This window comes from Theropithecus gelada, chromosome 1, assembly GCF_003255815.1.
Source record: "Theropithecus gelada isolate Dixy chromosome 1, Tgel_1.0, whole genome shotgun sequence".
Classification (NCBI taxonomy): Eukaryota; Metazoa; Chordata; class Mammalia; order Primates; family Cercopithecidae; genus Theropithecus; species Theropithecus gelada.
The window spans coordinates 153,632,282-153,648,497 of record NC_037668.1 but is presented as its reverse complement, the minus strand read 5'-3'; the positions used below and the strand labels follow the sequence as shown (position 1 = coordinate 153,648,497).

Here is a 16,216-nt window from a genome sequence, read left to right as displayed (position 1 = left end):
CTCAGATTGCTCTATGTATAATAGATATTTAGCCTTCTGTGATAATAAACTAGGTGAGACATTTTATATAAAATGACAATAATTTCAATAAGAATTTTACCATTTAAAAAACTGAATATTAGAAAATCTTGTGATAAAATTATTTACAACGTTATATTCTGTTTCTGTCATCTAGCACATTATTGGGAACCTAAAGCAGTCTCGGTAAATAAATACTCGTTTAAGCCTGGGTGCATAGCAAAGTCCTATCTCTACTAAAAAGTTTTTAAAAATTAGCTAGGTGTGGTGGGGCACATCTGTAGTCCTAGCTGCTTGGGAGGCTGAGGTGGGAGAATCACTTGAGCCCAGGAATTTGAGGTTGTAGTAAACTGCAATTGTGCTACGGCACTCCAGCTTGGGCAACAGATTAAGACTCTGTCTTAAAAATAATAATAAAATAAAAAACACTGATTTAAACGTTCATTAATCCAAACTAGTAAGCGTAACATGTGGGGAAAAGAAAGAGATCAGCCTGTTACTGTGTCTATATTGAAAGAAGTAGACATAAGAGACTCCATTTTGTTCTGTATTTGAGATGCTGTTAATCTGTGACCCTACCCCCAACCTTGTCCTTGCAAGAGACATGTGCTGTGGTAACTCAAGGTTTAATGGATTTTGGGCGTGCAGGGTGTGTCTTTGTTCCTAGAAAAGCTAGGTATTGTCCAAGGTTTATCCCCATGTGATAGGATGAAACAATGTTGCTAAAAGGTTTATCTCTAGGCACAGGATTTTCCTTTAAACTTATTCATGTCACAGAGATCCTTGTTCTTATGTCTTACTGCTGATTTCCTCCCTAAAAACGATCCTATTGTCCTGCCACTCCCTTATCTTTAAGATGGTAAAGATAATTATCTATAAATACTAAGGGAACTCAGAGGCCGGTGCCGGCGTGGGTCCTCTGTAAGCTGAGCGCCGGTCCCCCGGGCCCCCGCTTTTCTTTCTCTATACTTTGTCTCTGTGTCTTATTTCTTTTCTTAAGTCTCTCGTTCCACCTAACGAGAAACATCCACAGGTGTGGAGGGGCAGGCCACCCCTTCATAACAGAGCAAATCATTAAGTTCCCCAGAAATGGTACGTCAATCACATTTCAATATAAAATCTGGTTTATGGACATTACCTACTACAAAATTGTTACCAGGATCATTTTTCATATCAACAAAAAGGAAAAACTGTCTTTTCAAAAGGAGTCCTCGGTTTCATTCATTACCACTGCCTTCTTCACTAACTATCTGGTCTAAATTTTCCTCTCTACTGGCTTAACTCACTACTCAACTAGAGGCTCTGGCCTGAATTATTGTTTTCTGGGTCAATCCCTAAATAGGGTCTTCTCCTATACCCTGGAATAGGACTGGCCACCAGGGATGTGTTCCAGAAAAGTATAGTAAAATGAAGTTTATAATCTTTAAAGTAAAAAAAAAAAAAAAAAAAAAAAAAGTTATGTTTGAAAGTATTCTGTCAGAGACATAATACCTCAAAGTTTTCTGTCTCCACTGTACTAACTGCAAAGAAAAAGATTATTACAAGAACTAATTCTAAGGCTGAACTTGTCACTCCTAGTCACGGGTAAGGTACAAATTAGAAGCTCTCAGAAGAGAAAATGTTAAAAATAAAATTTGCATCTTTGAGACTATCTGGAACAAATAATATTTTGCTCTGTAACAGAGAGGTTGCATAAGTTAAATATTCTCTTCCAGTAAGACTACAGGCCGGGTGCAGTGGCTCATGCCTGTAATCCCAGCTACTCGGGAGGCTGAGGCAGGAGAATCACTTGAACCCAGGAGGCAGAGGCTGAGGTGAATTGAGATAGCACCACTGCATTCCAGCCTGGGCAACAGAGGAAAACTCCATCTCAAAAACAAAACAAAACAAAACAAAACATAACATGTCTTCTTTTCAAACCCCTGAACTGTTCACAAAAAGTGATCCTACAATGGGCCACAAATAAACTTTAAGAATAACAAAAAGTTAGCAACAACAAAAATTCCACCAACAAATATGGAAAACTAATCGCTTCAAAAGTAGAAAACATTACACTAATGCCATGGTCAAAGAAGAAACAAAAATTGCTCTCATGGATATTTCAAAAAATCATTTACAGTAGCATTAAAACCATGAAATATTTAGGAATGTATCTAACAAAATATGTGCAAGATTTGTATGCTGAACTAAACACCACCCACGTGGCCCGGTGTGGTGGTACACGCCTATAACCCCAGCACTTTGGAAGGCCGAGGCAGGCAGATTGCTTGAGCCCAGGAGTTTGAGACCAGCCTGGATAAAATAGCGAGATCTCATCTCTACAAAAAAAATACAAAAACTGGCTGGGCATTGGTGTGCACCTGAGGTTTCAGCTCCTTGGGAGGTTGAAGCAGGAGGATGACTTAAGCCCAGGAGGTCAAGATTGCAAAGAGCCGCGATCACAACACTGCACTCCAGCCTGGGCACTGGAGTGAGACCCTGTCTCAAAAAATAAATAAATAAAAATAAAAACCACTGATAAGATGAGGGATAAAATACTACAAATTGGGTACAGTGCATAGTGCTTGGGTCATGGGTACACCAAAATCTCACAAATCACCAAAGAACTTACTCATGTAACCAAACACCACCTGCTCCCCAAAAACCTATGGAAAAAAACAAAACAAAACAAAAATACACTGATGAGAAACTGAAGAAGAGCTTAAAAAAAAAAAAAAAGAGAGAGAGAGAGAGATAGGCCAGGTGCAGTGGCTCATGCCTGGAATCCCAGCACTTTGAGAGGCTAAGGCAGGTGAATCATTTGAGACCAGGAGTTTGAGACCAGCCTGGGCAGTGTGGCAAAATACCATCAATACAAAAATTAGACAGGCGTGGTGGCATGTACCTGTAGTCCCATCTACTTCAGAGGCTGAGGCGGGAGGATCACCTGAGGCTGCAGTGAATCATGATTGCACACCACTGCCCTCCAGCCTAGGCAACAGAGTGAAACCTAGCTCCAAACAGGAAGAAAAAAAAAAAAAAAGGAGAGATATACCACGTTAAAAAAAACCCACAATACTATTGGCCAGGCACAGTGGCTCTCACCTATAATCCCACCACTTTGGGAGGCTGAGATGGGCAGATCACTTGAGATCAGAAGTCTGAGACCAACCTGGCCAACATGGTGAAACCCCATCTCTACTAAAAATACAAAAATTAGCTGGGGGTGGTGGTGTGCACCTGTAATCCCAGCTACTTGGGAGGCTGAGGCAGGAGAATTGCTTGAACCTGGGAGGTGAAGGCTGCAGGAAGCTGAGATCACACCACTGTACTCCGGCCCTGGTGACAGAGCAAGATTTCATCTCAAAAAAACAAAAAACAAAACAAAACAAAAAAAACCCCCACAATACTATTAAAATGTCAATTCATCCCAAATTGATCTTTAGATGTAAAGACCAATAAAAATCCCAGCAGCCTTTTTTTGGTAGATATTGACAAACTGATTCTAAATTTTACATGGAAAGGCAGTAGACCTAGAATACCCAAATTGAATTCCTCGGCTCAAGCAATCCTGCCAGCTCAGTCTCCCAAGTAGTAAGGACTATAAGTATATACCAGTACACCTAGCTGATTTTTAAAAAAAATTTTTTTTGTAGAGACAGAGTCTCACTATGTTGCCCAGGCTACTCTTAAACTCCTCACCTCAAGTGATCCTCTCACCTTGGCCTCTTAAAAGTGCTGGGATTATAGGCATGAGCCACCACATCCTACCCAGCCTAACAATTTTGAAAAAGAAATACAAAGGTAGAGGACTCACACTATCTGATTCCAAGAGTTGCCATAAAATGACGGTAATCAAGACAGTGTCCTATTTGCTTAATGACAGATATACAGACCAATGGAACAGAATAGAATTTAGAAATAAATCCACACAGATATGGCCAACTGATTTTCAACAAAGATGCTAAAGTAATTCAATGGGAAAAGAAAAGTTTTCCCCATGAAAGGGTGCTACAACTGGCTATCCAAATGCACCTTGATGCCTATCTTATACCATACACAAAAGTCAACTCAAAATGGATCACACAGGGCTATATATAAAACTTAAACTACAAAACTTTTAGGAGAAAACTTTTGTGATTTTGGGTTAGGCAGACTTCTTAGATAAAATACAACCTATAAAAGAAAAAAACATTAATAAATTAGATTTTATCACAACTTAAAACTTCTTTTCAAAAGACAGATACTAAAGATACATATTGAGAGGAAATACTTGTAAAACATACATCTGATAAAATATCAGGAATATATAAATAACAATAACAAAAAGACAAAAAACCTAATAAAAAATAAAATATTAAAATAGGCACTTCACTGAAGATACAGATGACAAATAAGCCTGTAAGATGCTCAACATCATTAGTCATTAAGAAAATGCAAAATAAAACCATGATGAAATACCACTACACAGCTATTACAAAACCATACAACACAAAGTGCTGGCAAGGATACAGAACTAGAACTCATATATGGCTGGTGCGTAAGTAAAATGGTATCGGTATCGCAATTTTGGAAAACGGTTTGGCAGTTTCTTACAAAGTTAAATGGAATAAGTGTTTACCACACAACCCAGCAATTCCATTTCTAGGTATTTACCCAAGAGATGTCACACAAAATTGTGTATGATTTTCATGTATGATTACAGCTTTATTCATAATGGCCAAAAACACAGAAATAATCCAAATGTCCGTCAACTTGTGAACAAATTGTTGTATGCCCATATATCTGAATACTGCTCAGCAATAAAAAGGAATGAACTATTGCTACATGCAACAACATGGATAAATATTAAAAGTATTATGGTAAGTGAAAGAAGCCATATCCAAAAGGCCATATACCATATGATTCTATTTATATCCTAGAAAGGCAAAAATCACAGCAACAGAAATCAGACTGGTAGTTGTCAGGGGCTGGGGAAAGAACTGACTACAGAGGGGCCTGCAGAAACTTTGAGGGATGATGAAAATGTTCTGTATCTCAACTGTGGCAGTGGTTTTGTACATTTGTAAAAACTCATCCAACTGCATACCTAGAAAAGTTTCTGTAAATAAATTATACCACAATAAATCCGGCTTTTTAAGAAATGCATTTCAAACTAATGGTAATAAGAACAACACAAGACATAATTTATGAAATGTGGTCAATCTGTACCAAGAAGCAAATTAATGGTCTTAACTGCTTTCATTATTAAATAAGAAAAATAAAAAAAAAATGTAACAAGCACTTGAAAAAGATGAGAAAGCAAAGCTTCTGGCAAGTCTAATCAAGAAAAATGGGATATATAGGTCGGGTGTGGTGGCTCACGCCTGTAATCCTAGCACTTTGGGGAGGCCGAGGCGGGTGGATCACCTGAGGTCAGGAGTTCGAGACCAGCCTGGCCAACATGGTGAAACCCTGTCTTTACTAAAAATACAAAAATCAGCCTGGCAGCGTGGCTCATGCCTGTAATCCCAGCTACTTGAGAGGCTGAGGCAGGAGAGTCGCTTGAACCCCGGAGGCGGAGGTTGTAGTGAACCGAGATGGTGCCATTGCACTCCAGCCTGGGCAACAGAGTGAAATTCTATCTCCAACAAAAAAAAAAAAAAAAGAAGAAAGAAAGAAAGAAAAAGAAAAAGGGGATATAAACACAAATGTACAAGATAAAAAATTTTAAAAATCAAAGATATTAGAAGTTAAAAAGACTCTTTATGCTGATACCAATGAATTTGAGAAGTAAATTAAATGGGAAACAAATGACCAAAACTGATTCCAGAAGAGGTAAAAAACTGACAGGAAAATAACATGTAGTGATTGGAAACGTTCTCAAAACAACTATCGCTGGAAAAAGTTCTAGATTCAGATAAATTTATGGTACTTTTAAAGTTATACCTTCAGAAACAGAAAATTCTGTTATAGTTCTTAACCATTCCAGAGTATAGAAAGAGAAACTTGCCAGTTCATTTTATTAAGACAGCACAACCCCAACCCTACAATCTGTCAAAGTATTCAAAAAGGAAAACTAAAGAATAAACTTACCTTTAATATAACTTACAGCTACCCTTTAAAAAGCATTTATTTGTATGTGCCAGACACACATTATATATTGCTTTACTCAAATATCTTACCTGGCAATCCTCTATTTCCCTAGTTTATTTGAATTTCTATGTTTCCTTAAAACCTTTCTCTTTGCCTCCCTCATTTTTACCCATACCTAATTACCAGGTTTCCTAATTACCTAACAAAACAAAACCCAAAAAAATCCATCACAAGAGATTTTCTGTAACTTTTTACCATAATACCTACTCACTCACTTACATTAGGCTTCTTAAGGTCTTCCTTCCGATTCTATGTGAACAAGAGAAAGCCTATCTACTTCTACTCTAGGTCCCTTCCAGTCTCACCTACTCAAGGACATTGCTGTAGCAATTTTTGCCCTCTACCAGGTCATTTCCATTAATAAAAAACAAGTTTACTCCTCCCAGGATAAAAACAAACAGCATACCCTTTAGCAATACCATATCATTTCTCTGCTCCCTTGAGAGCAGAATTCCTTTTTTTTTTTTTTTTTGAGACAGATTTTGCTCTTGTTGTCAGGCTGGAGTGCAATGGCACAATCTTGGCTCACGACAACACCCGCTTCCCGGATTCGAGCGATTCTCCTGCCTCAGCCTCCCAGAGTAGCTGGGATTACAGGCATGCACCATCACGCCCAGCTAATTTTGTATTTTTAGTAGAGACAGAGTTTCTCCATGTTGGTCAGGCTGGTCTTAACTCCACCCACCTTGGCTTCCCAAAGTGCTGGGATTACAGGCATGAGCCCCCACGCCCAGCCCAGAATTCCTTTTAAAACGTTTTCTACAGTAGGCACTCAATATTCATGGGTTCCGCATCCACTGATTCAACCAACTCCAGATCAAAAATATTTGAAATATTAATAATAAAAAAGAATAATACAAATAAAAAAACAACATAATACAACTATTTACTTAAAATTACATTGTATTAGGTATTATAAGTAATCCTGAGAAGGGTCGGTCCTGGAATCAATCTCCAGCGGATACTGAGGGACCAATGTACATTCACTGCCTTAATCTCTCTCCTGTTTTTCTGCAGAATCCACTCTAATCAGCCTTTTACCCAAAATGCTGCAGCAAAATTGCTCTCTTAAGGTTATCAATGACTTCATATTGCCATACGCAAAGGTGAACTATCAGTCCTTATCTTGGCAAATATGGCTGCAGTAGCTCTCATGGTAGATCAAGGTCTTCTCCCTATAAAATACTATTCTGACTTACATATTACTGGCCACTCCTTTCCAGGCTCCTTTGCTGGTTGTTTCTCAGCTCATCACTCCCTAAATCTTCTCTAGCCATATTGTCTCCCTAGTTGAGCCATCCAGTCTCATGGCTTCACATACCATCTATAAACTGATAACTCTCATATTTATAACCTCAGCTGTATCTGTCCACTAAACTCCAGGCACATATGTCCTTGACATCTCCACCTGGATGTCTGACATTTTACACTTTATATACTCAGAAGTGAACTCTTGATCTTCAAGAAATGAGTCTCCCAGAGTCTTGCCCATTCCAAGTAAATGACAATTGCTTTTGTTGATGGCAAAAAGTTTAGAGCCACCTTTCTTTCTCTACACTATGCCAGGAAATCCATCAGCTCTAGCCTTTAAAATATATCCAAACTATTACCACTTCTCACTACCACCCCAACTACCTTGGTTCAGGTAACTATATATTTTCTAATTGAATTATTTGTTACTGCCTCTTAAATGTTCTCCCAGCTTCTGCCTTTGGGCCCCTACAACCTAGTCTCAATATAGCTAAGCCAGAGATAATATTTTAGAACTTAAGTCAGATAATGTCCTCTGCTCAAAATCTTCCAGAGGCAATCTATCTCATGTAGAATAAAAAGCTAAAGTCCTTAAGAAGGACTCAAAGGCCCTAAATGCCTATTCTTCCCTATCATCACCTAACATCACCTCCTACTAATCTCCCCTATTAACAGTCACACTGACCTCACACTCATGAATGTTCTCACTTAAGGGCCTTCAGGCTTTTCTCCTGCTGATAATACCCTACCTTCAGGGGCCCACAAAATTGACATTCCCTTCTTTAGGTCTTTCCATAAATGTCAATTTCTCAGTGAGGGTTTCTCTAACCAGCCCTAAAACTGCAACCTCCACCTTCCATATTCTCTAATCTTCTTCCTGACTTTTTCTTGGCAGCATTTATCACTATCTGACGTCTCTGCCTAGCAGAAGCAAATGCAAATCTCTACAGGAAAGTACTTTTTAGTCTGAGCCTCAAATAATTCCCACACATACTTCTCCAAGAATAATGAGTAGTTCAAAGTGAAAAACAACCAGGTAAACAAGGAAAAAGGGTATAGAAACAGAAAGCAGAGACAAATCTGCAGACTTTAGATAAACTGAAAAAATAATTATTGAACTAAAACATATATAAGAAGAAATTACCGAGAACACAGCATAGAGACAGAAAATAGAAAACAAGATAAGGCACATGAAGGATTAACGGGAGAAGGGTTACCATACCTTTAATAGGAGGTCCAGAAGAAAAGGTGAGAAAAAGAGACAGTGGCAATATCTGAAGAAATTACAAGTAACAATTTCCCAGAATTGCTGAAAGATACCAATCTTCTGATTCAAGAAATCAAACACAGTCTAGATAGTTTAAAAAGAAATTCACAACTAGACATTTCATAGTGAAACTACAGAAAATCAAGTCAAAGAGAACAATTTTAAAGCAAAAAAAAAAAAAAATCCTTCCAAAGAGTATTACTACTCTTCAGCAGCAATAAAGAAAACCAGTAGACATATCCAGAACCTACAAAGAACTCAAACAAATTTACAAGAAAAAAACAAACAACCCCATCAAAAAGTGGGCAAAGGATATGAACAGACATTTCTCAAAAGAAGACATTCATACAGCCAACAGACATATGAAAAAATGCTCATCATCACTGGCCATCAGAGAAATGCAAATCAAAACCACAATGAGATACCATCTCACACCAGTTAGAATGGCGATCATTAAAAAGTCAGGAAACAACAGGTGCTGGAGAGGATGTGGAGAAATAGGAACACTTTTACACTGTTGGTGGGATTGTAAACTAGTTCAACCATTATGGAAAACAGTATGGTGATTCCTCAAGGATCTAGAACTAGATGTACCATATGACCCAGCCATCCCATTACTGGGGATATACCCAAAGGATTATAAATTATGCTGCTATAAAGACACATGCACACGTATGTTTATTGCAGCACTATTCACAATAGCAAAGACTTGGAATCAACCCAAATGTCCATCAGTGACAGATTGGATTAAGAAAATGTGGCACATATACACCATGGAATACTATGCAGCCATAAAAAAGGATGAGTTTGCATCCTTTGTAGGGACATGGATGCAGCTGGAAACCATCATTCTTAGCAAACTATCACAAGAACAGAAAACCAAACACCGCATGTTCTCACTCATAGGTGGGAACTGAACAATGAGATCACTTGGACTCAGGAAGGGGAACATCACACACCGGGGCCTATCATGGGGAGGGGGGAGGGGGGAGGGATTGCATTGGGAGTTATACCTGATGTAAATGACGAGTTGATGGGTGCAGCAGACCAACATGGCACAAGTATACATATGTAACAAACCTGCACGTTATGCACATGTACCCTACAACTTAAAGTATAATAATAATAAATAAATTAAAAAAAAAAAAAGAAAACCAGTAGACAGCAGAATGGTATCCTCAACGCCCTGGGAATTCTATCCTGAGAAAGCATCTTTCAAGATTGAGGACAAAATGAAAGCATTTTTAGGCAAGCAAATATTGAGAGGGTTTACCACCACAGACTCTCACTCAAGGACCTTCCGAAGGCAGAAGGAAAAGTAACTAGGAAATAGCTGAGATGCAAGAGAGCAAAGACAATGGAAGGTCCAAATGGACAATTAATTTCCTAAACAATAACAAAACTATATAAGAAAAAATAGTTTAATTGTATTTCATGTAAGTTGTATTTTAATTACAAGTTTAGAGTGATGAAACAATACATAAAAGTTTAGAGTGATGAAAAGGGCATTCAAGTGTGTTCAAAGGACTTTCAGCAGAATTAACTTTAGACTGATAAAAATGACTATCAGTTATGTTTTCATTTCTAGGATAACAACTAAAAGAATATTTAACAAGACTGTATACTTCCAGACTAGTCAAGTCCAATGGAATGGTAAGATATAAAAAACAATCAATCCAGAAAGAAACCCCCATCTCCTCCAAAGAGTGAAAAGGAACAGGGGAGACAGACAGAAAACACAAAATAAAATGGTAGATTTAAACTCAAATGTGTGATAAATCACAGTAAATCAGGTGAATCAAATGCTCCATCTGAAAATGACAAAAGACTGCCAGGCTGGATTAAAAATAATCCAATTAGGCCGGGCATGGTGGCTCACACCTGTAATCCCAGCACTTTGGGAGGCTGAGGTAGGTGGATTGCTTGACGTCAAGAGTTCAGGACCAGCCTGGGCAACATGATGATGATTCTCTACTAAAAATACAAAAATTAGCCGGGTGTGGTGGCATATGCCTGTAGTCCCAGCTACTTGGGAAGCTGAGATGGGAGGATCGCTTGAACCATGGAGGTGGAGGTTGCAGTAAGCCAAGACTGTACCATTGCACTCCAGCCTGGGTGACAGAGCAAAATTCTGTCTCAAAAAAAAAAAAAAAATCCAATTAAATATTAAATGCTGTTTATAAGAAACATGTGAAACATAAAGATATATAAAGATTGAAACTAAAAAGATGGTAAACAACCTATCATGTCAAAAAATGTAAAAGAAAGCTAAAGTAGTGATATTAATATCAGACGAAATAGACTAGGGCAAGAGACACATTAAAGGGACCTAAAATAAGTGGAAACATAAAATATGTTCATGCACTGGAAGACAGTATTATAAAGTTACCATACAAACTGATCTTTATATTCAGTGTAATCCCAATCAAACTGTTAAATTTGACAAGTTGGTTGTGAAATTTATACAGAATTGCCAAGGACCAACAAAGTATGAGTATTCAAAATATATAAAAAATAATTACGAATCAACAGAAAAATAGGCAAGAGACCTGAATAGCCATGTCATAAGAGAAAATCCAAATGATCAATAAACATATTAAAAAGGTTCAATTTCTTTAATAATCAAGGAGTCACACATAAAAAGTACAATTTCTAAACTGGTAAAAATTTAAGTCTGATAAGTCTATGTGTTGGTAAGGATGTGATCAATGGATGCCCTCATACACAGCAGGAATGTAAACTGGTTCATTGACTTTGGAAAATAGTTTGACGTTATCTGTTAAAATTGAAGATACGCATTTTCTATAAGTCAGAAATTTCATTCCTAGGTATACACTCTAAAGAAATTTGCATGTGTGCACTGGGAGACAAACAGAAGAATGTTCTGCACTGTTTGCAAAGGGCCCATGCTGGAAATAACCCATCGAGAGCAAATAAACTGTGATACATTCATACAATGGGGTACTACATTACAATTAAAGGGAAAAGACATGGATAAGTCTCACCAGTGTAATGCCGAGCAAAAGAAACAAAAAGAAAGCTAAACAGTATTCTTTAGGAATACCTGTGAAGAAGGTAAAAGAAGAGCAAAGAAATTATTATCACGAAAGTCAAAATAGTGGTTTGCTTTTGGTAGGTGTAAAGTTTCAATCAGGAAGGACCATGCAAGGGAAGGAAGCAGGGTTCTGTGATCCTGTAATGTTCTATTTCCAGCTGGATGGCAGTTGCATGGGTTTTCGCTTAGAAGTATTTAAACTATTTATACATTTTTACATACTTTTCTCACTTAAAAGTATTTAAACTATTTATACATTTTACATACTTTTCCGTATGTGTGATCTATCTCACAATAAGAAAAAAATGAGAAGGAATAATACCGTGCTTCTCACTGATCTTTCTAAATAACTGGGTTTGGTTCTTTATACAAATTCTCTAAAATGACTAAAGTGGCTGGGCACATTCTCTTCTTGGAAAGATAGCATTATTTAGTAGAAAAAGCAGTAGGACTAGGGATCAGAGGACAGAAGCTCTCTGAATTAAATTCTTAATTTACTTCTCTTAAAATGCTCTCTTAAGCATATTAAGTCTCTCTGAACCTTAAGTGCTTATCTATGAAATGTAGATTTAACAACTGTCCTTATCTTGGGATATCTGTGACCATCAAATCATAATATAGTAAATTAGAAGATGTTTAGAAAACTGCAAACAAACAGAAAAACAAACACAGCAGTTTAGTTTTAATAATCTGAAATTCAAAGATTTTTGATCCACTGGAGTCATGATGATGCTAAGAGATAAAAACTTCCATTCCATTTTAAATAGCATTATTTGCAAAATGATGTGTCTCTATTGGTAATGGGTAAACAGGGTTCTATTTTGAGAAAACAATAAACATAAAATATTAATTTAACCTAACAGATGGTAATAGATGGTGTCAAAGATGTCACATTAAAAGTCTAAAGAGTGAGATCTGCTCTTCTGTTTACAAAAGAAGACTGAAGAATGTCTTCGGCTCTCCATGGAGAAATATACTTCCCAAGTTGTCCATCCAGCCCCATCTCCATTACAGATAACAGTCAGCCCCTAAATTTTTCTCCCCAAATTGATTGAAAAATACAAGAATAAAAAAACCAATGTAATTGGGCTTCTCAATTAGCCTTAGTGCCACTATGGGAAAATGAACAAGCAACTGAGTGGCAAGTTTCATTGACTAAAACAAACATTGAAGTATAGAAGTTTTATATATTTATTGTGCCACTTATAAAATAACTTCAGCCACAAACATCAACAATGCTTTAGAAGTTTTTCATATTCAACCACTTAGATGACAAAGACAATATAAAAATGCAAAACATTTTACTATATTATAATGTTATATTATTTTTTCTATATAAAATGTTACAAGTTCTACATACCTGAATATTCTCCCTACTCCAAGTATGTGGTGTTTTGCTAGCAAGTAATTTCAGATCTTGAATAGCAAGTCTCTTTACTGCCTTCCTGGGATCATTCTTCAAATACTGCAACAGAAGCTGAATCTATAAAGGAAATAAGTCACTCCATAAACAATACTGTAACTGAAATGATCATTAGAAATGCAGCGTAGTTTAGTGAAACTTATAAAGGGACAGGATTCACTTCAAATCAGAGCTCTGTCACTCATTAACTACGTGCCCACATTTGGACCTCTTTCTCCATGTTTGTAAAATACTACCATTTAACTTTAAAGTTTTAGCACAGGACCTGGCATTTAACAGATACTCAATCCTTTCTTTCTTTTTTTTTTTTTTTTAATATGGCCAACTTCACAGCCAGCCATGTACCCCACAACATCTCATTTTCCTCAAGGGCTCCCAACAATCAGTACTGTGAACAGAGAGAATAAAAAAGCAAGCAAAAGGAAATTAATCTGACCTTTATTACAGAAAAGAACCTTAATGTCCTCCAGACTTATGGGCCACTTTCTTATTTCTAATCATATATTTAAGTTTACCAGAGAATAGACAGTTTAAAGAAAATCGAAATTACCTGCTTAGGTGTATCAACCAAAGATGAAGCTGCAAGTAGAGTGAAAGTGTGCAAAGACACAATCACCATTTTGGTGGACGGATAGGATGTGACCAGCTGTTGTAAAAGCTGACGAGCACTGGAAGCCAAGATTGCATCATGGTGCATGTGCTGTAGGATGGGTATCAATTTTAGCTTCAAGTCTACTGGTGTTGCTAAACCTAGACACAAAAAGAATTCTCAAGGTATTTGTGATCATCATCCTTAAAAATATTCCAGATTAAAAAGCTGTGACTCAATTAGCAAAATTGCACTTGAAAAACACAGTATACTAATATTATATTTGTAACATTAAAGATTATATTAGAACCAATCAATAAATTCAGTATTTTTTCCAAAGTATTTATCTTGATATTAACTTTTCAATGATTATAAAACTACATGCTGATAATAAAAACTGTCTTTAAAAAGCACAGTAGAAACAAAGTCATATTTGCTGCCTATTTCCTCTCATTATCATAATAAAAAAATTATACATACACATATACATATATATACACACACACACAAACACACACACTTGATGGCTACAGTCTGATTATACTTATGATTTTAATTATTTCCTTCAACAACTAAATTAGAATCAGGATATGAATAAACTGTGTGTAGAACAGTTTCGAAATCCTCTGAACTTTGTGTAGTAAACGCCTTTCTTTATTGTATACACAACTGGGTCCATGAAGACTAACCCTAATCCACGCTTTCCTGTCAACAGTAGAGTGAAACCAACAAATCTTTTCTTCTATGGCATGGCTTTGTGGTAATGGTGAACACAAATTTCTCAGTCATAATGTATGACCACATACATGCCACAAGCTAATTATACTCTGCATATCGCTGGTTTTTCCATGGTGAAATAATTGTGGGTATGAACGTAAGACAGCACTTCAATGTCCAACAGCTGCCTACATCAACAAACTCCATTGCTAGATGGCCTCTACTTGGGTTTGCCAGGGGGAAAAGAATGAGATCAGAGTATTCCCTGCTTTCCTCTCTGCAGGGTCACATCATGCTCATGTTGTTATTATTTTGTTTCTTAAGGTTCTGAATGCACTTGACACTGCTGACCATTCTATCTTTGAAACTCTCTCCTAATGGCTTTGGCTCCTCCACTCTTACTGCTTTCTGACCTCTTTGTCTGGTTGTTCCTTCTTAACTTCCTTTGCAGTCTCCTCGTCTGTCTACACTTTAATTTCTGATATTCCCATAGGTTGGTAATAAATTATCTTCTCATTGTATGTGCTTTCCCTGAGTGAGCTGATATAATTCCATGGTTTCCCTTATTAGCTAAATGTGAAAGGTTGCCACCCACCCGTCCTCCTGCCCAGGACATCAGATGCATGTATCTCATTACCTTCTGGTCATCTGCACTAGGAGGTCTCAGAAGAATTTTGTATTAATAGGGCCCAAAGAGAACTGATCTTCACCTTGAAACTGCCCCTCCAAAAATACTCCTGTCTCAGTAAACGACATCATTACAGCTCCTTAGACCCTGGAGTCTTTCTTAATTAATGAAAGAAGGATTCTCTCACATCCCATTTCCAAATGTATTAGCAAATCTTACTGGTTCTATCTTCAAAATAAAATCCAAAACTAACTCTTTCTACCTCCGTTGTTACCATACCGATCCACTTCCACTACCATCTCTTGACTAAATTATAGAAAGTCTCCTAAGTATTCTCCCTACTTAGGCCTTTCCCCATGGCAGACTCCACTCTCATATCCCCCCCCTTTCCTCTACTGCAAGTTTATTCTCAACCCAGTACTCAGAGGGATCTTAGTGCTTACAGGCATTTTTACTAAAGATTTAGTGAGGCTCAGAGATTTTACTTGGCAGAAACACAAGCGGCTTAAAACCAAATGTCAGGATACTCTGTTCCTAAAACTCCTCTTCCGTTTCCATGTCTTGGGTTCCAATTTTCCTCCACTTTTCCTCCACCCACACTCCTATGTTTTCCTCTACCTCTCTCTTCTCCTAATTTCTGTTCTTTTAGATTTTTCTAAGATAAAATTTAAGGAACAATAAAGTAATGAATCTTAAGTGTACAGATTAATGAATTTCTACATATGTACATTCCCATATAACTACCATCAGATACACAGAATACTCCAGCATCCTAGAAGGCTCACCTGTATAGCTCTCATCAATTCCCTTGCTATCTGCCCTCTGAGTTTAACCAATGGAGAGCCCAGCAGGAGTTGCAGAGAATGAGGTCAGAGTATTTATTCCCTGGTTCTCTCACAGAAGGGTCACATCATGCTCCTGGAGGTTAGTTTCTCAAAGTGGCCCTCCTGACATGACTCCAAGTTTCTAGTAACCTCTCTTTAACCTATACCCTTAGAGGTGTGGTAAAAGCTATTACAGGCTCAAAAACTACATTATCCCCTATAGTATATCCTGGCCATGCCTTTGTGAATGGCTCCTTTATTACACCTTCCTTGAGTTATCTTAATTCAAATATGCCACCTGTTTCCTGCTGAGATCTTGTCTGATATAGC

General features: G+C 37.3%; 1 protein-coding gene across 5 annotated transcripts in view; it reads right to left on the bottom strand.

Moving 5' to 3' along the window:
• Positions 1–16,216, bottom strand: part of INTS7 (integrator complex subunit 7) — a 96,545-nt gene that overhangs the window by 55,731 nt on the left and 24,598 nt on the right. For all 5 annotated transcript variants that reach the window (XM_025383554.1, XM_025383575.1, XM_025383561.1 and 2 more), the window contains 2 exons: positions 13,679–13,878; positions 13,066–13,188 (listed from right to left, as the gene is read on the bottom strand). In XM_025383554.1, coding sequence (XP_025239339.1) covers positions 13,066–13,188; positions 13,679–13,878 — 323 coding nt within the window. The remainder of the gene's footprint in view (positions 1–13,065; positions 13,189–13,678; positions 13,879–16,216) is intronic.